Source organism: Phalacrocorax aristotelis, chromosome 11 (genome assembly GCF_949628215.1).
Source record: "Phalacrocorax aristotelis chromosome 11, bGulAri2.1, whole genome shotgun sequence".
NCBI classification, from domain to species: Eukaryota; Metazoa; Chordata; class Aves; order Suliformes; family Phalacrocoracidae; genus Phalacrocorax; species Phalacrocorax aristotelis.
In genome coordinates, this window is record NC_134286.1 from 12,382,241 (window position 1) to 12,404,507 (window position 22,267).

General features: G+C 47.4%; 1 protein-coding gene across 1 annotated transcript in view; it reads right to left on the minus strand.

Moving 5' to 3' along the window:
- Window positions 1-3,385: 3,385 nt before the first annotated feature.
- The window catches only part of LOC142063357 (gamma-aminobutyric acid receptor subunit gamma-4), a 44,160-nt gene continuing 25,278 nt past the window's right edge, over window positions 3,386-22,267 (minus strand). The window contains exons 4-9 of the mRNA XM_075107019.1: window positions 20,057-20,277; window positions 19,381-19,463; window positions 17,799-17,936; window positions 16,106-16,258; window positions 11,141-11,343; window positions 3,386-10,026 (exon numbers count right to left, since the gene is read on the minus strand). Of these exons, the coding sequence (XP_074963120.1) occupies window positions 9,733-10,026; window positions 11,141-11,343; window positions 16,106-16,258; window positions 17,799-17,936; window positions 19,381-19,463; window positions 20,057-20,277 (1,092 nt within the window). The 3' untranslated portion in view covers window positions 3,386-9,732. The remainder of the gene's footprint in view (window positions 10,027-11,140; window positions 11,344-16,105; window positions 16,259-17,798; window positions 17,937-19,380; window positions 19,464-20,056; window positions 20,278-22,267) is intronic.

Here is a 22,267-nt window from a genome sequence, read left to right on the forward strand (position 1 = left end):
AGGGGACATGCAGGGACTTTGAGACGGTTCCACAAAAGCTGTGCAGTTTTTGGTTTAGTATCAAAATGGGACAATGGTTTCAGACTAAAAAAGGGTAGATTCAGATTAGATGTAAGGAAGAAATTTGTTATAATGAGGGTGGTGAAACACTAGAACAGGTTGCCCAGAGAGGCTGTAGATGCCCCATCCCTGGAAACATTCAAGGCCAGTCCTGACAGGACTCTGAGCAACCTGATCTAGTTGATGTCCCTGCTTATCGCAGGGGGGTTGGTTTAGATTACCTTTAAAGGTTCTTTCCAACCAAAACTATTCCATGATTCTATGATTTTTATGGCTAAAATGGGAGAAGAGTGTAGGCCCAGTTCTGCCTTAAAAGTGATTTCAGATCTGCCTGAACATGGTCCAGCTCTCAATATGGCAAAAGACTTTGTCTTTATGATGGACACAGCTGAAAGCATGGCTGCCAGCTGCCCTGAACTGTGTGATGTTGAAAAACAGATTGCAGTGTGAATGCCTGAATTGCTGCCCCAGGTATTCTTTGACCAGACCTAATGTACTTCTCCAGGAAGAGTGCTGTATGCAAGGAAGATAGTACTCTACTCCCAGCTGGGAAGTTTTGCCTTCAGCTCAGCTCTGATTCAGGTAATGTTTTACCCCGAGGAGAAGAAAACACCAAAAGAAGCAGAATAATGTGAGGGAGACATCTGTGTTTCACCTTGTGTTTGGAAAGGGGAGGTGTCAGAAAAGATTGCCTTAGGAGCTTTGTCAGGGTCAGTAACACGAGAGATGCGAATAAGCGCAACGGCAGCCTGGCAATGGCTCAACCTTTCCCTACAGCCTGTTTTGCTCATGGGTGTGACAGAAGTTATTGCAAAGCTGGATTTCTGTGTTACTGCTACAGATGAGGGACTTATCACCTTCCTTGGGCCTTCCATGTTGCAGACTGATGAAGGGCAGGAAGCTTATGGCAGTAGAATAAAAGTCATATCCTGGCAGCTATGAAATGTAAGTCACTACCTTGTTTTTCCATGGAGTATGTGACTAGTCTTGAAAGAGCATGCTGACATCCCTGGATGCCATCTCTTGTCTACAGTGGTTGCTTTCTCTTGGAGACCTATAGACATGTTATGGCCAGAGACCTCACCCAGGGGCACCTACCATATACCCTGTGGATTTCACACCACATGCAACTTGCATTAATAAGCTGGATCCGTACCTTCTCCCCTGCTCCTGTACAGCTGGCTGGTGCACCTTGGACCTGCCAACCTTTTGAGTGCAGCAAAGGGTGATCTGATGGCAGTAGGGGTGCTGCAGTGTGATTCAGCAGCCGGGGTAGGAAACTTCACTCATAGATGACTGGGTGGCTCTGTCATTTGATTTCAAAGTTGTCTGCCTTGACATGTGGTATCCTGTGCCTCTGTTCAGAAGGCAGTCAAGAGGCCTTAGTTCTCTCTGATAAATGGCTTCAGCTTGGGGCACTGTGGCTTCATGTTCCTGAAGATGCTAATCCTAATTAACAGCTTTTTTGAGTCCATTTTATACCACTCTAGCAGCCCAAGTGGGCTTTAAAGTGAATGGAAATGACCCCATGGAGAGCTCTCTCTGGAGATGTTGCTATGCCGACCTGCTTACAGCAACCATTAAGGCTTCAGTTGCTCTCTTCCATCCTGCGGTGTTGTTATTGTCATATGGGCTCAGATGGTGCCAGAAGTGTGGCTGGGATGGATGAGACCTGGAATCTATTATTTACTTTTCTGGAAGATGTGGGGAGAAGGGGAAAAAACAAGGAGAGAGGGGTAAAATCAGGCAGGCAGCAATATAAAGAATAAGCAACAGCAACAACAAAAAAAACCAGCCTGAAAGACCTGAGATTCCTCTGGCAGAAATTGACTCAATTTTCTCTCATACCATCCTTAAAAAAAAAACCCCAAACCCAGTATTTTTTCCCAAACACTCTTTATTGCAGGTCTGGAGGCAATAGGGCATATCCTCTGGATGCCTGGGTTTCCTCACCCAGTCTGATGGGAACACTGGGAGCCTAGCCATATTATACCCCAACACTTCTCAGTGTGTTCCTCCTGCCCGTAATGGGCTGCCAGAAGATGTGCTGTGCTGTGCTGTCAGGCGATTGATGCCATTTCTCCAAAAGGAGACACAGATAACAAATCAGTGCAGTGTAGCGGTCACCCTGGCATGGGCCTGGGGTCGCAGCTCCCATCCCAACCACGCTGGGGCTGCGCAGGCAGAGGCGTTTATGTCCCCACTCTTGTCCTGCGGCACACAGCTTGAACCATTTCTGACCATGATCATTCTCCTTCAATTCAATCTTCCCAAAGCCTATAAATCTGAGGTATTAAAAGGAAGACAAATTATAATGAATGTATTTTAGGAATATAAAAAGTAATGTCTTAATATAACTTTCTCTTCTCTCCCCACCCTCCCCCTTTACCACCTCATGTTTTTAACATTTTGGGAACCGTCAAAGCTTGAAGGAATATAACGTGTGCCAGAGAGAGAAGGGAGGCTTTTTCTTTCTGGGCTGGTGTGAAGGGTGCCTGCGTGGAGCTGCTCCCCTGCGCCCCCCAGCCCTCTGCCCCAGGGCGTCCCTCAGAAACCTGTGCCCTCCCTCACTGCACTTCAAATAAAAATAACCACGTCTCCCGTTGGCACTCAAAAGTGGGGAAAGAAAGGGGGGGAATCACCTTAGAAATTCTACAATTGTAATAGTTTAAGCACTGGCAGCTGCACTGCGGCCTCATGGTTTCCACAGCCAGGGCGGGGGGGAGCTGCCATGGCCCAGCTCTGAGTGTGTGGGAAAAGCTGCCCTTGGGTGGGTGCTGGCCAGCGAGGTGAGCTTTGGTGTGCTGGGAAACCTGGGGTGGCCCAGGATGGAACCCAGAAAACAAGCCCCCAAAGGAAGATTAAGGAGAGGAAATAACATAAGGGGGAGGGAGGCTCAGCCCGCCTCCATGTAGTGGGTGAGGTGAGGCGATGGCCGGGGCCATGGTCCCCTGCAAGTTCATGAAGCACATATGGGTTGTAGAGGAGAGGTGGAGGAGTCTTTTGGGGCAGCAGGCCATTCTTAAGAAGGCCTCATGCAATGCTTTGCGTGTTAGAATGTTCTTGTTGTGTTTTTAAGGTGTGTGTGGCTTTTTCATTAGCATCAATGCTCCCTTCTCCGCTCGGTAAGTTGGGTGTTTAGGGGAGATTATGGGGAGCTTCAGGGCCAAGGGAGTGGCAGCTGCATGGCTGGCCTGAGCAGGATGCAGGGTGGGAGGCAGTGGGGGTGGGGCGCAATACCGAGAGGCCAGTTAACTTCTCCAGCACATCAGGCATGACTAATGAATGCGTCTTCAGAGGAGCAAATGGTAAGGTTTCACGTACGTGGCTGGATTTGACAGCTGCTCAGGCACTGCTGGCTTTTGCTCCACCATGAGGTTCTAGGACAGGAGGCTGGTTAGCTCTTGGGGGAGATGTTCTTCAGAACCTGCAGATCACCCCAAGAGTAATCAGCATTACTATGGGGAGCAGAAAGGCCAAAATAAAGTGCACCAGATATTAATGCCAAAACCCTTCTCAAAACACTTGGGGAAATATGGCAGCAGACTGAGGGGACCAAGCAAAGGTTTTTCTTGCTTTAGAAGTAATGATTTTAAATGGTAGAGACTGCTTCTGAACAGTGTTGATTTGAAGAAACTTTGTTCTTAAAAAAAAAAATCAGAAAAATACACCCCAAAATATCAGACCAACATTTCCCCAGTTTCCAGCAAGATATTTTTCTCTGGAGAAACAAAAATATTAACCAGCTTCAGTAACCCCATCAGGATGGGGACAATTTTTAGCCTTCTTTCAAGGTGTGGATAGACAGTGGTGTTGAAGACAGGTAGTCCATACTGTTGTTTATTATCTATAATAAGTAGCATCCAGAAATCTCAGTTAAGGATCAAGCCCTAGTGTGCTAGTCTTTGTACAAACACAAATTAAGATAGTCCCTGCCCTGAAGAGCGTACAGTCTAAAAATGGTCCCTTACACAGCATAATTTAGAGAGGAAGGATAGGAATTTGAGACAGGGAAATGAGGAATCAACCTTTTTCCTGACTTCCTTTGATCTTCCAAACAAAAGCCATAAAACATAAATGCTGAGATCATTGTTTCCAGTCCCCGTCATTAGCCAGCTGTTAGAATCATAGACCTATTCATGTTGGAAAAGACCCGTATGATCATAGACTCCAACCATAAAGGTAACACTGCTAAGTCCACCACCAAACCATGTCCCTAGGCTTCACATCTACATATCTTTTAAATACCTCCAGGGATGGTGACACAACCACTTTCCTGGGTAGCCTGTTCCAATGCTTGATAACCCTTTTGGTGAAGAAATTTTTCCTAATATCCAATCTGAACATCCCCTGGTGTAGCTCGAGGCCATTCCTTCTTGTCCTATCACTCATTACTTGGGAGAAGAGACCAACCCCCACCTCACTACAACCTCCTTTCAGGTAGTTGTAGAGGGTGATAAGGTCTCCCTTCAGCCTCTTCTTCTCCAGACTAAACAACACCAGTTTCCCAGCCACTCCTCATAAGACCCGCTCTCCAGACCCTTCACCAGCTTTGTTGCCCTTCTCTGGACACGCGCAAGCAAATCAATGTCTTTCTTCTCCTGAGGGGCCCAAAACTGAACACAGTATTCAAGGTGGGGCCTCACCAGTGCCGAGTACAGGGGCACCATCACTGCCCTGCTCCCACTGGCCACACTATTCCTTATACAAGCCAGGATGCTGTTGGCCTTCTTGGCCACCTGGGCACGCTGCTGCCTCATTGTTCAGCTGGCTGTCAGCCAGCACCCCCAGGTCCTTCTCCTCCGGGCAGCTTTCCAGCCACTCCTCCCCAAACCTGTAGCGTTGCCTGGGGTTGTTGTGACCCAAGTGCAGGACCTGACGCTTAGCCTTGTTGAACCACATACAGTTGACCTTGGCCCATCGATTCAGCCTGTCCAGACCCCTCTGCAGAGCCTTCCTACCCTCAAACAGATCAACACTCCCTCCCACCTTGGTGTCATCTGCAAACTTATTGAGGGTGCACTCGATCCCCTCATCCAGATCATTGATAAAGATACTAAACAGAACTGTCCCCAGTACTGAGCCCGGCGTAGCGCAGGAGAGACAGCTTGGCAGTGAGTCACACTGATGATCTTGACACCATTCGTCTCAAGAATATGGTCCCCAGGTGCTATATTTCCATCTGTAGCAAAGACAGAATCCCACAAAACTTCCTGCACAACAGTGTTTCCTAGTGGGGTGTCTTTACCCCAAGCTATCCTTAGCCTCAACCCTTCCTCTGGGTCTTCTTGGTGACTTTCAATTGTGTTCATTTCAGCCATAAGACTAACTCTCTGAGGAAGGTCCTCTTCAGTGTCCTCAAAAGCTAGATTAACCAGCCCAGGCTTTGCAGTCCCTAGCAATACCACAGCAGCTGCAGGGTTTTCTGCCATAAGTGATGCTCCTTCACTTGGTACCTCTTGGGTGTGTTTATCTTCATCTTGGTAGGGGACTCTTCCTTCCCTTTGGAATTGGGATACTTTTTCTACTGTAGTTCAGATTTGTATATCTTGAAACCAGGATTCCTGTTCTGCAGATGATGTTCTGGTTCATACCACTGCATTGTCTGCTGGCACTGTGCCTTGCAAGGACAGAAGATAGTCAGCTTGTTCAACCGGCTTCATACTAAAAGGCTGGTCTTCTGGCAGTGCTGGAAAGAGAGCTTTTTCTGCTCCACTGGGCAAGTTTATACTGCATGAAGTTCTCAGGGCATCTGAAACAGTAAATATGTCCACAGGGGCTGTCCATAGGCTGGAGCAGAGCCTAAAGGCAGATATGGCAGATGAATTCATCACCCATTTCCTCCTGGAAGTTGTAGAGCTGATTGTCCAGCGAGTGGTGGAACTGACCATGTTCACTAACACGGAATGTGTGCTCTTCTGCTATGGGATCAGCCATGATAGCCAGCATCGGGCACTCTTGGGCCACCAGCAAGGAAACTTGTTATGTAGTAGCTGTCTGACAGAGGTCCTCTGTAGGCACTGCGGGGTGGGCGGATGACTCACTTGTCCCTGGGAGGGGGAGGGAGGAGGTGAGGGAAGCCCAGTGCCAATTTGGCTGTGACAGTGGCAATATGCAGCTCCTCCGGGGGGGGGGAAGACAGTTAAAACCTACGTGAGAGGAGTAGGCAGTGCAGCCACCCAGGTGTCTCCGTCCCTTCTGCCTGCTGCGGCATGGCTGCTCAGCCCCATGTTCTCGGGCTGTGTCCTCTGGACTGAGCTAGGGAGACACTGGTGAAAAGGCAACAGCTGTCCTGGGCTGAAAGATGCTGCGGTACCATAACCCACTCCAGCATGATGGCAGAAACCACAGCATGCAGGGAAGCGAAGGTTGTTCCTGCCAGTCTAGGAGGGGACCAGTAGGCTTAGCTCCCACTAACTTGCTGAGCAGGGCCACACATGGCTACTGGATATCTCTGTGCCCTGGCTTCCCTGCTGATAGCAGGGAAACCTTTTTTTCAGGAAACTGGAACTTTGAAAAGTAACTAAAAGAAATGGCATATTTTTCTTTCTGCCTTTTCTTAGCTTTCCTTTTTTGAGATACTGTAGAAACTTAAAAACATGATTGAATTTGTGCATGCCTTTATTTATTGAGCTATTTATGATGGGGACAGATTTCCCTAAGCCAAAAAGCCCCCTCCCTCCTCCTTCCCCAGCCTTAGTAATCAGCTTCCTTGTGCTCCAGCCCACGCTAGGCTATTTTCCTCTGTCAAATCCTCCATCATTGGTTAAATAACCTAGGTGTGTGTTGGCTTTATCTTTTTTTGGTGAAATCTTATAATCTTTCAAGTCTGCTTTGCCCAAGTCCCTGTCATCCTCTTAGGTCTCTTGTACACCCTGCTTGTCTCTGGGCTGATTCTGTAAAAAGTCTAATTTCAACAAGCTGCTACTCTCAGGGCTGAAGTCTGTACTCTGGTGCCCATAATGATCATCTGAGTCCATCAAGGCTCCCATGTGCTTTGAAGCTACAGTCAGTTGCAGATATTTGGCCTCCTTTGCACATGGATGTTAAATTTTCCCTTCCACCATGGCTTTCTCAGCTGCTCCCCTTCCACATTTTGCTGCCTGTGTTCACCACAGCCTACAATGCCTGCACACCTTTTATGGCACCATACTGTTAATGAGCGTATTTGGCACGGGCCCTGGTTTGCCACCAGGGTGCCCCCTCCCACGCACAGGCTAGCAGCTGCCTTCTGATATGTAAAGACATGCTTCACTCGGAGTCTGTCGCATGAGCCAGTTTTAATATAGGATGCTCTTTCCTTTTGGCTCCCCACAGAGATCACAGGACCCTGTTTAATCCAGCTCCCTGTCAGTGTATGGTTGAGTCATAGGAGGTTTTTCTGTTGCTACATTGAATAGCGCTTTGCTATCAGGAGCAGAACATCAACCCGCTTGGCTGGGAGTCGGTGCTGTCACCCAGCAGCTCTCCTTGTCTGGAAGTTGTTTTGATTCTTTTCTTAGACTTCTCCCTCTCTGTGACTTTCTCTCTAAAACATTAATTTCCTCTAATTAGAGCCTCCTTAACAATTCTTTTTTCCCCTCTCCTCAGTTAATTTCCTCTAATTAGAACCTCCTTAATAATTCTTTTGCCAAATCAATTTCCTCAGTTAGAACCACCCGCCATAATTTCTTTCCATCCTTTCAAAAGCTGTTGGAGTAGCTAAGCAAAATATGCTTCTAGGTAACCTTTATCTCTTACTTGATATTTTAAAAGAAGAACTGTAACAGGTTAGACAGGCACAATTTCCCCTTCCAGAGCTATGCTGGTCTGACCCCATTAGGTTATACTTAGCTGAGGGGTGTACTATTGTATACTTAATTAGGCGCTCTAACTGTTCCTCTGGAACCAAGGTAAGGCTGTATTTATGAATGAATTAAACATGACACTTCATTATTCAGATCAGATTTAACAGTCTTGAACTCCATCTTTAAACCAGATCAAATTGCTCTCTAAGAATATGTAAAACCTCCTGCCGCTGAAGCTGTCCTGTGAGCCAGCTGTTCCTAACTTTTTCTCTGCAGCCATGCCAGATTTTGTCTTGTGACAAGCCTTTTAAGTACTGATTATTTCTAAAACATGCTGTTTCTAAAATTTTTTTTTTTTTTTTTGCAATTTACACAGTAAGTAACTATTAATGGCACCTTGCTTTTCACAATCGTGCTGTGGGCCACATCAACAGTTGATATAAATGGGGAGGCAGCTGATTTACACAGTATGGACCTTGGGCCTGAGTTTCCTCTTCTACATTATGCAGTTTCTTTCCAGTTGAAACCATATTATGCACTTCTCTAGCCCTTTAAGATGGACCATAAGGAACCATCTCACTATGTCTGACCTTCCTGAAATCTACCAAGGATGACTCACTCCACTTCCTGATTTTGGGAAGAAAGCGGGCAAGTATTGGTGGCAACTGGGAGGAGTCATACAGTTTTAGGAAGTCTGCTTTTTTATGTAATTCCTACAAAAGATAATTAAGGAAATGCATCTGAGCTGCAGGAATGCTCTGTCCCCGCCACTCCTAGGTGCAGTACTGGTAGATGATTGTGTTCCCTTTTCTAGCACCCCTTTCTCAGGTTAGCACCTACTACCAAGCACAGATCTGATGGTTCCAGCAAGTGTCATTGTGAAGGAGAGCAGTGCCCTGCTGAGATGCATGGTACAATAGGGCCCAGCTCACATGAGACAGGCCAAAGAAAACTGCCTCACAACTGGCTCATGAGACTGCTTCTAGTCTTGTAGCATAAGGACTTTCTCCCTGTTTTGGCTGTGCCCAACATAAGCTGCACAGCCTGCTCAAAGTCCTGATCACAAAGCAGAATGTCATCGTGGGCCCCGAAGAGTCTGCTCAGTAAGGGAGATGGGCCCTTCAAATTTGTGAAGTGCTTTTTACTACCATCTGATGAAAATCAGCAATGCCTCAGTGGGTGTATGCCTTGGGTGCCACTTGGTACAACACGTGGAGTGCTCCATGAGGAATGCTCCACAGATATTCTGTGGGGAGCTGGTGGAGGCTTGCAGCTACTCCCTCCTTGTCAGTGCCACTGTCAGCTTTCTGGCCAGGTTAAAAACATTTTAGCCAAGCCCAGCTGCTGTGGGAAAGCTATACTGCTATCATCTTCCACACTTCTTTCCTTCTGACCTTTCCAAGCCTCTAGCACTCCACAAAGTCTTTTCCGGTGGAAGTGGTGCAGAAGTTGTAAGATCTACTTTATTTCCTTTTCAGTCTGAATAACTATGCAGAAAACTCCATTTGCCATCAATTCCAATGGAATTTTGGAGTAGGATTGGATAGAAAAATGAAATGCATTAAGGTTTTTGTTTTTGACAAAATCCCTAATGTTCGAGATGGGAAAAGGATGTTTTTGGAAAAATCTTACAAGGAGTAAAATGCTGGTGGTGCTGGAGAGGTGGTTGTTTGGGAAGGGTAGATTCTCTAAAAAGGTATGTTAGAAGGATAAAAAAAGCTGTCTGGTTCTTCTCAGAAGAGATGAGAGAGCAGGAAAATGGAATCGCCAGGTTGGAGTGCTCAGACCGACAATCGACTACAATGGAAGAGATGCTGTTCTCTATGCTCCTTGAGAAGCCCATCTTGCTGATTTCCAGTCCATTCCAGCTGAGGACAAAGAATGGCTAGAGATAGAGATAGGCAATCCAGTAGACAATGTTGAAGAGCAGGAAGGCAGTGGGGAAGAAGACACGAGAGTAAGAGTCCAGGCGGGAGATGTGAATGCGGACCCGCCCCTCCCGCCACATTCCTGTCTGACAGTCCTCAAAGCAGCAGAAGAACCTCTCGCATTCCTTTCCTTCCAGGCATGGTGATCCAGGGTCTTCATCCTCATCCTCCTCTATCTCTGGGGGCCAGTGCATGATGTTGTTGATATTGATGGTGGTAAAGGATGGCATCACCTGTGCACCGGCAGGCGGCTGTAATGAGGAGGGGCAGGTGAATTAAAGGGAAGGAAAAGGCAAGAAAACATGTTCTAGACATCAGAACTCATCCAACTGGGAATAGATCAGTTCATAGCACAGGTGCAGTTCAGTGGGCAGGGATGACTGACCATCCCTTGGTTGTAAATCACCACCTTGACATACTGTGGGGACTGGCAGCCCCCTGCATGACTATGAGTTTCCTCCGTGGCACTCTAGGGCATAGCTTGAGTCAGCAAAGATTTAATTGCTCTGTTTCCCCATTTCTGCCACTAATGGTTGGTGCAGAAACAGGACCTGTTTGATTTCAGCTGTGCTAGCCTCTTTCCTCATTCCCCTGAGCTCAGCTGTCTCTGAAGACACAGCACAGTCCAGATGCATCTTCTGGTTGCTATCAGTTGCTGGAGAAAAGCTGAGGAAAAGCTGTGTGTGACTCTCAACCTCTTGGCCCAGGAGAAGAGGCATATAATCAGGCTCATGGAAGAGCTCCCTCCACCCATGCTAGGAAATGAGGCTGGCACAGCAGAGATCTGTCTGTTTTGGTTTCAGTTCTGTCCCAGTTCAGAGGCCTGTTTCAGCTGATGTGTCAGAATTACCTGCCATGAGCTTGGACAGATCTCAAGAGGATGGTGACCACCCTGGGTTCACTGTCCCCACACTCAGGAGGTCTTCTGTTGGACACACCACAAAAGAAAGTAGGTTTCTGCATCTCTGTGACCTAAGATACCTCTGTAATCCACAGACATCAAACAAGTACAGGTGGAAGAACCGGTGTGTGGATCGCCCTGTCTTAAAGTGGACATTTACATTTGGTCATGTGAGTCATCCTAAACTGTACTGATAAGCTCTCTGGCAATTTTTAAGAAAGCACAGGTTGCCTGGCTCTGACAAGGACCTCCTTGTTTTAGGGGAGCCTCAGCTGCTTTTTCTGGTTGTGTCTCACCTTTCAGGTGCTCATTCCCAGCACATAGAGTGGTCTGAGGACTTTGTGAACACAGCATAGATCAGGCACTAAACCACACCAGCAGGTTCCAGTACAGGTTCAGGAGGGATATTTCTAAATATCTTGGGGTTCTAACAGCATCCACTTCTGCTGGCCCCTTTGACCTACCAGCCTGGCTTTCCTATTGTTGTGCTCAAGTGGTTTCTTGTTCCCCACCAGGTAGTTGAGTGTAGCATACTCCATGAGAGCTGCAAAGACGAAGATGAAGCACACAGAGACAAAGAGGTCCATGGCTGTGATATAGGAAACACGAGGAAGGTGCTTGCGGGAAATGGTACTCAGGGTGGTCATCGTTAACACAGTTGTGATACCTAAGAGAGAAAAGAGCTTGTTTAAGTAATGGAGAGAACACCTTCTGTTTTCTGCATGCATTCGGCCCCTAAACCAACCCCATTTCCCTCTCTTGTGGAAGAGAAATGACTCTGGTTGTCTGGTCCCATTTTCGCTCTGCTCAGCAAGGCTCTGCAGTTGAAGATCCCTCTCACAATGCTGTATGGAAAAAGTGCTGTTCAAAACTCAGGTGTCACGCAGGCCATGGATGTAGGCTGGTAAAGGAGTAGGGATCTCAGACTCTGCTTAAGGCTGTACACAGGAACAACTGCTTGGATGATGGTAGGACAGTCCAAAGGAAGGACACGCTAAGAGGCAATAACACTGGATGGGTAGCTTCGGGCAGGCAATGGGTGAGTTGGGATTCAGTCAGTGATGTCTGGCTGAGTCAGTAATAAGCATGGCAATGTCTCAGATAACACGGGCTTGCTATTTCTGACTGATGTGAACCAGAGCTGGAATGCAAAGGCCTCTATTCTTGTTCTTCCTTTGCCTTTGAGTATTCGCTCCCAGGATTAATTCAGCCCAATGCAAAGCTCATCATAGTGTATAGAATCATAGAACAGTTTGGGCTGGAAGGGACCTTTAGAGGTCATCTAATCCAACTCCCCTGCAATGAGCAGGGACACATTGAATGAGATCAGGTTGCTCAGAGCCCTGTCCAACCTGACCTTGAATGTTTCCAGGGGTGGGGCATCTGGGGCATCTACAGGCTCTCTGGGCAACCTGCTCTAGTGTTTCACCACCCTCATCACAAAAAATTTCTTCCTTATATCTAATCAGAATCTACCTTCTTTTAGTTTAAAAACCATTATTCCTTGTAATATCACAACAGGCCCTACTAAAAATTTGTCCCCATCTTTCTAAGTCCTCTTTAAGTACTAAAAGGCCTCAATAAGGTCTCCCCACCGCCTTCTCTTTTCCAAGCCAAAAACCCCAACTCTCTCAGCCTTTCCTCACAGGAGAGGTGATCCAGCCCTTGGATCATTGTTGTGGTCCTCCTCTGGACCTACTCCAAGAGGTACATGTCTCTCCTGTACTGAGGACTCCAAAGCTGGACACAGTACTCTAGGTGGTGTCTAACCAGAGCAGAGTAGAGAGGCAGAATCACCTCCCTTGACCTGCTGGCCACTCTTCTTTTGATGCAGCCCAGGATACTGTTGGCTTTCTGGGCTGCGAGCGCACATTGCTGGCTCATGTCCAGCTTTTCTTCCACTAGTCCCTCTCTGCAGGGCTGCTTTCAATCCCTTCATCCCCCAGCCTGTATTGATACTGGGGTTGCCCCGACCCAGGTGCAGGACTTTACACTTGGCCTTGTTGAACCTCATGAGGTTCACAAGGGCCCACCTCTTCAGCTTGCCCAGGTCCCTCTGGATGGCATCCTATCCCTCAGGCATGTCAACTGCACGACTCAGCTGGGTGTCATCTGCAAACTTGCTGAGGGTGCACTCGATCCCACTATGTCATTGATGAAGATATTAAACAGTACTGGTCCCAGTACGGACCCCTGAGGGACACCACTCATCACTGATCTCCATCTGGACATTGAGCCATTGACCACTACCCTCTGGATGCGACCATCCAGACAATTCCTTATCCACCAAACAGTCCACCCATCAAATCCACATCTCTCCGATTTAGAGAGAAGGATGTTGTGGGGGGCTGTGTCAAAGGCCTTACAGAAGTTCAGATAGATGACATCCATAGCTCTTCCCTTGTCCACTGATGTAGTCACTCCATCACAGAAGGGCACTAGGTTGGTCAGGCAGGACTTGCCCTTGGTGAAGCCATGCTGGCTGTCTTGAATCTTGTCCCTGTCCTCCATGTGCCTTAACATAGCTTCCAGGAGGATCTGTTCCATGATCTTCCCAGGCACAGATGTGAGACTGAGAGGTCAGTAGTTCCCAGGATCCTCCTTTCTACTGTTTTTAAAAATGTTTCCTATTTTCCAGTCACCAGGACTTCACCTTCATGGAGAGTGGCTTGGCGACTATATCAGCCAGTTCCCTCAGGACTCTGGGATGCATCTCATCAGGTCCCATAGACCTGTGTATATCTAGGTTCCTCATGTGGTCACTGATCTTCTCTTACAGTGAGAGGGACTTTGCTCCTCTAGTCCCTGTCTTGCAGCCCATCCACTCAAGAGGTGTGGGAAGAGAGGTTGCCAGTGAAAACTGAGGCAAAAAAGTTGTTGAGTACCTCAGCCTTCTCTTCGCCTGTTGTTACCAGGTTGCCAGTTGTGTTCATCAGGGGAAGTACACTTTCTGTGACCTTCCTTTTCTGGCTGACATACCTATGTCAGCCTCTTATTATTATTACCTATACCTATTATTACCTATGAACCTCTTATTATTCTTGGCATCCCTTGCCAAGTTCAGTTCCATCTGCACCTTGGCCTTCCTACATCAGTGGACAAGGAAAGAGCTATGGATATCATCTGTCTGGACTTCTGTAAGGCCTTTGACGCAGTCCCCTGCTTCCACTGCCTGTGCATTTCCTTCTTGCCCATTAGTTTGACCAGCAGGTCTTGACAAAACCATGCTGGTCTCTTGCCTTCCTTTCCTGATTTCTTACACCTGGGGATCTAGAGCACTTGCACTCTATGGAAACCATCCTTAAAGATCTGCCAGCTCTGTTCTACTGGCTTGTCCCTGAGGGCAGCTTCCCACTGAATCCTATTGACTGACTCCTTGAACAGTTTGCTTTCCTAAAATTCGGGGTCCTAACCTTCTTCACTTCTTTGCCTGACCCATATCACCCAGGACTGCGAACTCCACCAGTGCATCATCACTGCATCCCAGGCTGCCTCCAATCTTGACATCGCCAATGACCTCACTTGTATTGGTGACCATCAGGTCTAGTATTGCATCCCCTCAGGTAGGACTGTCTATTACCTGGCTTAAGAAGTTATCCTCAATGCATTCCAGGAGTCTCCTGAACTGCCTACAGCTCACTGTGCTACCTTTCCAGCAGTTGTTGGGGTCATTGAAGTCCCCCAGCAGGATGAGAGCCTGCGAGTACCGTGCCCCCTGTAGCTGGATTAAGAAGGCCTTGTCAACATGCTGCCCTTGATTGGGCAGCCAAACACCAACCACAGGGTTCCCTTTGTTGCCTCAGTCTTACCCATAAGCTTTTAACCTGCTCGTGGCTATCCTTCAGAGACAGCTCTTCACAATCTATCCATTTCTTGATGTAGAAGGCAAGTAGGTAGAAGATGATAAGGAATCTCTTTTACCTTGAATGAGGCTTGGAATTGTTTTTGCAGCAGCAGTAATTCTCACAGACCTGTTTCTGGACATAAAGTATCAGGAACCAACAAAGGATCAGATGCAAGATTTGGTAATGTGATCTCATCCACTGCATTTTAGGATGTGGAGAAGAAGCAGGAACTCCACCTGTTCCTCTAGCATTCATCTAAATCCACCTGCCACCCTTTCCTGGGGTCACCCCAACGGCTCTGTGTGGGAGCATGGCAAGAGATATTAATTTTTTTCCTGCTGTATTTGCATTAGCAGATGTGATGTGACTTCCATATATTTGAAATGCCAATGGAACTGGTCTGGTTTACATCTCCCTAATGTAGGCTGATGGGCTTGAAATGTACCAGGGATCATTTGTATTAAGTACAACAGGGGCCATGGAGAGAATATATTACTCTTGATGTGCTGAGGTCCCTTCCCACAGAGGGGGCCCCCCCTCCTGGGGAAACTTGCCTTTGTTTTTTGAGGCAACCACCATAGCGTTGTCAGCCATGCAGAACATTCTGCCTCTTGCTGTTCATTCCTTTCCCAGCCACAGACTATATACCTCCATTGGAAATGACACCCCAGTTCTCCTCCTGCTCTCTCCATGGGCACCAAAGAAATTGATTTTGATAAGGAGGTGGGGAGAGTTGGTCAGAATGGATGGGCTCTGAATATCCCTGTCTGATGCTGACGGCCCCTCACCTCTCCTCTCCCCTCCCTCCCTGCAGAGGACTGCAGGCAGGGCTGGGAATGCTACCTCCAATTAAAGGGAAGGTCAGTGGAGCTGATGGGAAGGACAGCCCTGGGAAGCAGAGCTTGCTGCAAAATGCAGATACATCCAAAGTGCATTAAAGATTCATAAAGACTTCTATAGTGCCTATCAGAGCAGGATTCAATCAACATAAGCATTTTCCTGCCTCAAAGAGCCACTGCAGGTTGCTGAGGAAATCTAAACAACAGGCATAGCTGTTGTCACATCCTGAACTCCCACTGCGGTGTGGCTGACAGAGAAAGGCTGTACCTACAGGGCTTCCTCATCCTGCCAGAGCTTGGGACTCTACGGATACAGCCAAGCAACTTTGCTCATTTCCCTACAACCTTCATGTCACTGGTCCGACACTGAGCCCTTGAAAGTCATAAGGAAGTGCAGAATACAGGCATGTGACAGGACCCCTTTGGCCAGAATTGCAATGCCACAGCTCACCCTTCCCTCTCCCTTTTGGCACGTGAGAATACCACACTGTCAACTTGGAAAAGACTGTGTTCAGGACTCAGATCAAGATATGAGAGTGTTGTGCTATCCTGAAATAATCCAGTAATCCAAGCCAGCATAGCTGGAGATTCAGCTGAGCTTGAGGATAGTGTTACAAACAGAAGGATAGCTGAACAATGCCAGAAAACGGAAAAGTGCTTTAGAAGATTTTGTGCTCCAACACTGGCAGTTTGCTAGCCTTGCAGAGTTCAACAAGCACCAGACATGCAACAACCTGTCTCTTACCCAGAGATGTCCTGGCTGGCGTAGAATCTCTCTTGATCCAGAAGGAAACCCAGGAAAGAACAACAGTCAGGATGCAGGGAATGTAGGTCTGAATGGCAAAATAACCCATACGTCTACTCAGATCAAAAGAAACTGTCATCACCATGTACTCCCCTAGGAAAAAGCAACAGAGACATTGGAATCATAACATGTGGCTTCCTAAAACATAAAAATCAGCAAAATTTCAGAATTTTCAGTGTTTCTGATGAGGTTTTCTTATTATTTTAAGTGCCTGGCTGGCTGGTTTTGTGTCTGGCTTTGTGGCTGCCCAGTTTGTTAGCTTCATGGACAGCTGTGTGGCTGGCTGAGTAGGTTTGGTGACTCGCTGGCATTGTGGCTGGCTTGCTGGTTTTGTGGCTAGTGGACTCTCTGGCTACATGGCTGGCTCTGTAGGTGTCTGACTTAATGTCTTTGTGACTAATTTAAGAGCTGGCTTTGTGGTTGCCCAACTGGCTATCTGCCTGGCTGGCTATGTGGTCACCAGGCTGCATTTGTAGTCACCTGGTTATGTGTCCAAGCACACTGAAGATCACATTGTCTGGGAAAGTTTCAGGTAAGAAACTATAGAGAGTATTCATCTTCAGCTGATTGCTGCAAGGGTTTCTTTTCTATAGAAGCTATTTAGCTGTAACAGGCTACACGGCCTGGCTTGCCGACTAACTACCTGAACCGTGACAAAGGAGGTGTCCTTCAGTCACCTTCATCAAGACTCTGGTTCTGTCCCTGGAAATGACATGTGGTACTGTAACTCCTAATTGCTCATTTAGCAACTTAGAGCTCAGGTTCTTCCTCTTTTTCAGAGGCTCCTAGTGAGTATTGGAAGAAAGCCACCCAACAGCTCTAGGTTAAGAAGGAGCTTGCAAGCAATTACTAAAAAAGAGAATTAAAAATGTCCGACAGCCACTGGCACATTCAAGATGCTTGCACTGCACCACTTACTGTCCCTGTTTGTGCTGCCTTTCTGCCCTCGTTAGAGGCCTGACTGGCGGCGTTGGCAACAGCAGCTTTCTGCAGAGTTAGGAGAAACAATACCTGAACTTGCTGCTTCAGGGGGCTTAAAAATATGAGCTCACCCCATCTGCAGGAATCCAAGGGGGCTTTCCTCAGTTGTCTGTGGGAAGGAAAGGGGATGTGCGCTATTATGAGGAGGAGGAGCTGAAGGGCTTCCATTCCCTGGTTTCTTCACACATGCAGCATTGTTCCTGTCTCTTAAAGGTGTTCACTGGCCCCACACAACTTTACAGAAGGAAGGATTGAAACTTGCAAGTTCTGACTTCCCCAGCCCTGTTCCAATTATAAGCATCACCCAGGGATCACATAGTATGCACATAATACAGCAAGAGGGGATCTGAGCTCCATTTCCTCCAGCAACTGACCCTTCAATTAGGGACAGCTTCATTCACATCAGCATTTCACCCCACAGTTCACAAATGTCAGTGGTTCTAGCCTGCCCCTGTTTCATCTTCCCCTCACCCTTCATCTCCATCACTTCTGGTCCCGTTAGCAAAGGTCCACCCCTTCATTCTTATGTTTCTCTAACTGTGCTGTTGTGACTTTCCTTCCCCACCATTGTGGAGCAGTCTGATGACTCCGTTGCCTCACACAAGGTCTCCAACACACTGGCATTTCTGTGGGCTGTCTCCCTTTTCCTCACCTGCCCCTGTCCTGAGAACTTCTGAGGTGTTCCTGAGCCCTGTGAAGTCAAACTGGTAGAGCCTCCAGGTGCGCTGGTCGGAGACCTCAATGGAGTAGCGCCTCCAGCGATAGACAATCTCCTCGCGTGGGTAACCATCTGGGAAAAGAGGCAAGGACATCAATAAAAGAGTACCTCATGTGCCTCTTCCTCATTCACCATCCTGACTACAAAAGCACTGGCATCTCACTCTAGCTGTTCTGTATACATGAAGCTTTCAGGCAGGTATTTCTGATGCCTTTTGTTCAGATTTCCTTAGGCATCCCCACATGCAATGGGATTAGGGACAGCATCTCCCCTTGTGGGCTGCTTCAAATGGGAAAAGCAATGCTAGAAACGGAGCCTTTCTAAGGATTGCACTGGTGGGAATGAGACTTGGGTTGTTGCAAGGGAACTCACCCAGCTTGAAATCTTTAAGGATTTTAGCTCCCTGGGCCAGCATGGGGCCGTCACCACTCCTCATGACTTCCTTCCCATCTAAGGCATGAGTACACCAGGAATACAAAGCTGCTAACATGGGAGGTATCATGTCTGTGGCTGCTCTGACTATCTTTGTACTTCTCACCCTGGGAGGTGATTTATGTATGGAAAAGAAGTGGTGCATTCTCCATGGAGAGAGAGACTTGGCTCCTGCAGGCTGGAGCACGGCTTCTCCTGGCTCTGGCTTTATTGCCAAACAAGCCTGCTGTGAAGCAGGGACCTCAACACCTACAAGAGGGTTCCTCAGAAGAGGGAAGGAACAAGAGCTTGGCAGCTAACTAAAAGTGTGTTTCTAATTATCAAGCATGCAGGGCACATACTGTTAATTAGCAAAGAATGAGGGATGGTAGCAGATGAGGGGATGGTATCTCCTCAGCATGCTACCTCCTTCTGAAGCACCTCAGAGCCATGTGAGCTGCATCTTTTCAGTGGCAGGGAAGCAGAAGAGGCAAACCCGAGCTAAGATGACTAAATCAGATTTCCAACCAACGCATGAGGACAGGAAGCTCTTGATGCAGAAAGCCTCGCTGCAAAATTTTCAGTGGAGGTGCGCCAACATCAGCAGCCCTGTCTGCTGATGAGAATGGACAAGTGGGGACTGAGAGGGGAGGTCTGAATACTCCTCCTTCTCAATGGCCTTGGTTGCAGAAAGTGGGCCTCTCTCTGGGCTGAGGTCTGGAAAGCCAAGCTGTCCCCTCAAGAAGTTGGAGAAGGGGGAAAATGCAAGGCAGGACAGGTGCCATTTGCCTGCCAGCTGAAGAGATATATTCTGTCTAGCAGGTCAGAGTGACCAAAAGGTCAGTGAAATAATCACCTCCAACCATCCATCCAAATAAAGGAGAAACTCAAAGGTGAGGTCCCTGAAGAATCTGCCCCTGAAGACCTCTGCTAGCCCAGGAGTGGGAGGATGCTTCAGAGCATGACAGGCAATGGCCCAGGAAGAGTCATAGACATTAGGTAAAAAATGTAGCTAAAAGGGAGGATGGTCTCCCCAGAAGAGTTTTATTCTACTGCGATTTCTGTACTGGCCTTCTAAAAATATTCAAAAAATACATATACTCACAACTGGAAAAAACCAAAGGGCAGGAGTGAGTATCCATTGGGAAATTCTGCAGCTGGAGCAGACATTCAGCCTCAATTGTCAGCCTGGAAGAAGGAGAGAGAGAGGGAGGCTGAGATTTTGTGTTGATGAAGGTGGTTAGATTCCAACATCGCAATGTGACAGAGGGATTCTTGCGAAACACTTGCGAGAGAAACACTAATTTGTTGAAGATCAGTCTGTTTGCAGGAACATTTCAAAACAGCAGCAAAACAAAACATATGTTTGCATATTTTCAAAGTGAGAAAAAAAACATCTAATTTTTACATTCAAAAAGCCTTTTTTTAAAATTGAGCTTTTTAGATTCATCTATGGGAGTGAAAATTTATGGTAACAAAAGCCAAATGTTTATTAAAGGAATGACTGACCGACATACACTTTTAAAGGATTTTGGTTTAGAAGGCCGCTTGTAGTTTTGACTTTTTTCTACATATGATATGGAAAAACAGTTTGATTTTTTTGGAAGCTTTTATCCTGGGAAGAGGAAGCCATTTCTGCAACAAATACTGCATGTGTACTCCCATCAATGCTGGGAGACATCTCCATTGCTCTGTCCCAGGGCACCTGGAAACCTCCTCTACTTTGACCAGCTCCTTGTTCCCTCACCTCAGCAGCTAGCTACAGCACCTGCTGGATGTACCTGAGTGTGTAGAGCACTTTTCCGTCATTCCAAATGCGGAGGAGCTGATTAGGCGTGGTTATCCAGTGGGAATCGGCCCGCTTGGAGTTCCTAAAAAAGGTATCTGGGATCCAGATGCGGCTCACCATGTTGGTGTTCAGTGTGAGGGCCTTCAAGGTGCTGTTGAAACGAAGACGCCGGTCATACCACGTCTGAGCAAAGAAGATATCAATGGTGTATTCCTGTGAAAGAGAAGGAAGAATATGTCTTTCTGAGAGGGATTCTGGCAAAGCAGAGCCTATGCTCAGGTCTGCAGGGCACTGTTTTGGAGTCACAGCCATAACATGTTTTTTAAGTCTGGGAGCAGGTGTTGGTGACCACTGATACCTTTCCAGGCTCATCTTTAGCTCAGGGTCAAGGCATCCATGGCACACTTAGGAAGAGCCAAAGACTGTGTGTTGACTGGTGGTCTGAGCTGTAGCATGTCTGGCCTGACCCATGCCTGGAAAGCCAAGACCATATGAACAAGGGCTTGAGCTTCCTCTTGATGGACAGTTCAAGCCAAACATTCCTTTTAAGCACAGGTGTGAAGGGGCAGTGTGGACATTGGCTGAATCCAGTCCTAAGCTCAGCTACCCCTTTCAAACACAGGCAAGGAAAGCTGCTCACCAGCTTACCAGAGAAGGTAAGCAGACAGCTCTTTCTGTTATTTCTTAGATACAGCCCAGCAGTGTTCCATATGCCTAATTTGTACATATAGCAATAGTAGTGTTTTGTGTAAGCTTATTGAGAAGCCATCTCTTGCTGCAGGTTATACTGTAAATGGTTTATATAAAAAACAGGGCACTGGGATTCCTGGACAGATACCCCTCGCTGACCATTAGAAAAGGAAGCTGGGGCAGGGGCTGCTATGGACCCAGCTCTTGGTGCAGCCAAATCAAAATCTTGAGTCCTTTGCAGACAGAAAACAGAGTTTCCACCTTTGGTTTTGGTGAGAGACAAGTTGTCCTAGCTCACCCATAATTAACATTTCTGGGAGGCAGCACCTGTCTGGATTGGACTGGCAGTAGTCCACATCATTAGCCCACTGTTCTGCTGCTTGTTGCTGCAAGCCAATTTGTTCCTTAACCTCTTTTTTAGCCTGCCTGAGAAGGTGCTAATTAGCACCATGCAGGAGCATGTCTGACACTCAGTGGCTGTCTGAACCAGACCACCAAATCCAGTTCCACTAGCCCATACTAAAAGCTGTTACCTGTTCCTGACATCTCCTCTCTGACTTGGACTTCACTCCCTTCCACTCCTGTTAAAACCCCATGACCACAGAGGCATCATCTCCCTCTCCTGTGGGCTGAGGTGGACAATGTCTGACTTTGCCATCAATCCCTCCCATTCTCCTCCTCCATCTATTGATTTATCTCAGTGGAATTTTTATGACTGCAGCACATCCTCCCTCCGCTGCCCTCGCTGCTGGTTCAGAGCTGACTTCCTCAAACCATGCCATTAAAATAGATGCAGCACTCTTAGTGCACTCCCTTGGACAGCATGTCCTGCCTGGGGAGGAAAAGCAGGGCAGCGCACAACTCGCCGCTTCATTTTCCTCGCCCTTGCTCCACTGTCAGCCAACCGGTGATGAGTGATTGGTATTGAAAACGTCCCTTGCATAGGAATGAGATGATGAGAAAAGAGCATTTGCCATCAGGCGGTCGAGTCACTCTCTGGAATGATCCTTCACCCTGGTTAGACACAGGGATAAGCAAAGGTGTTGGGGATGAGGTCCTAACATACCTCTAAATGACAACGGATGCAGCATGTTCTAAGTGATGACGTTGCCTCTACAGTTCATTCAAAACCGACATGAGGAGACACAGAGCTAGGATAGCAACAGGCCTCAAATCCAAGTGCACAAGCATGGCCACTGCCTGAAACCAGGAGGTGGGGAGGGCCCACTGCAGCATCTGAATGCTCTAGTTTGCACTGGGTACTGCTTGGACATAGGGTATGTGGTAATGAAGGCATGGATCAGGTTGTGAAGCAGTGAAATAGAGCCCAAAGGTGGGCAAAGAAACATTAGCACAGCAGGGACAAGACGGGTTAATGGCAGACCAAGAAAATTACATATATGGGGAGGGCCGACTTTATTCTGCTTGGGGTCATTTTCTTTTCCTTGCCAGCTGTTGGGCCCAAAATAACATATTTGACATATTCTCCCCACCCCTGCAAACCCTGCTTGAG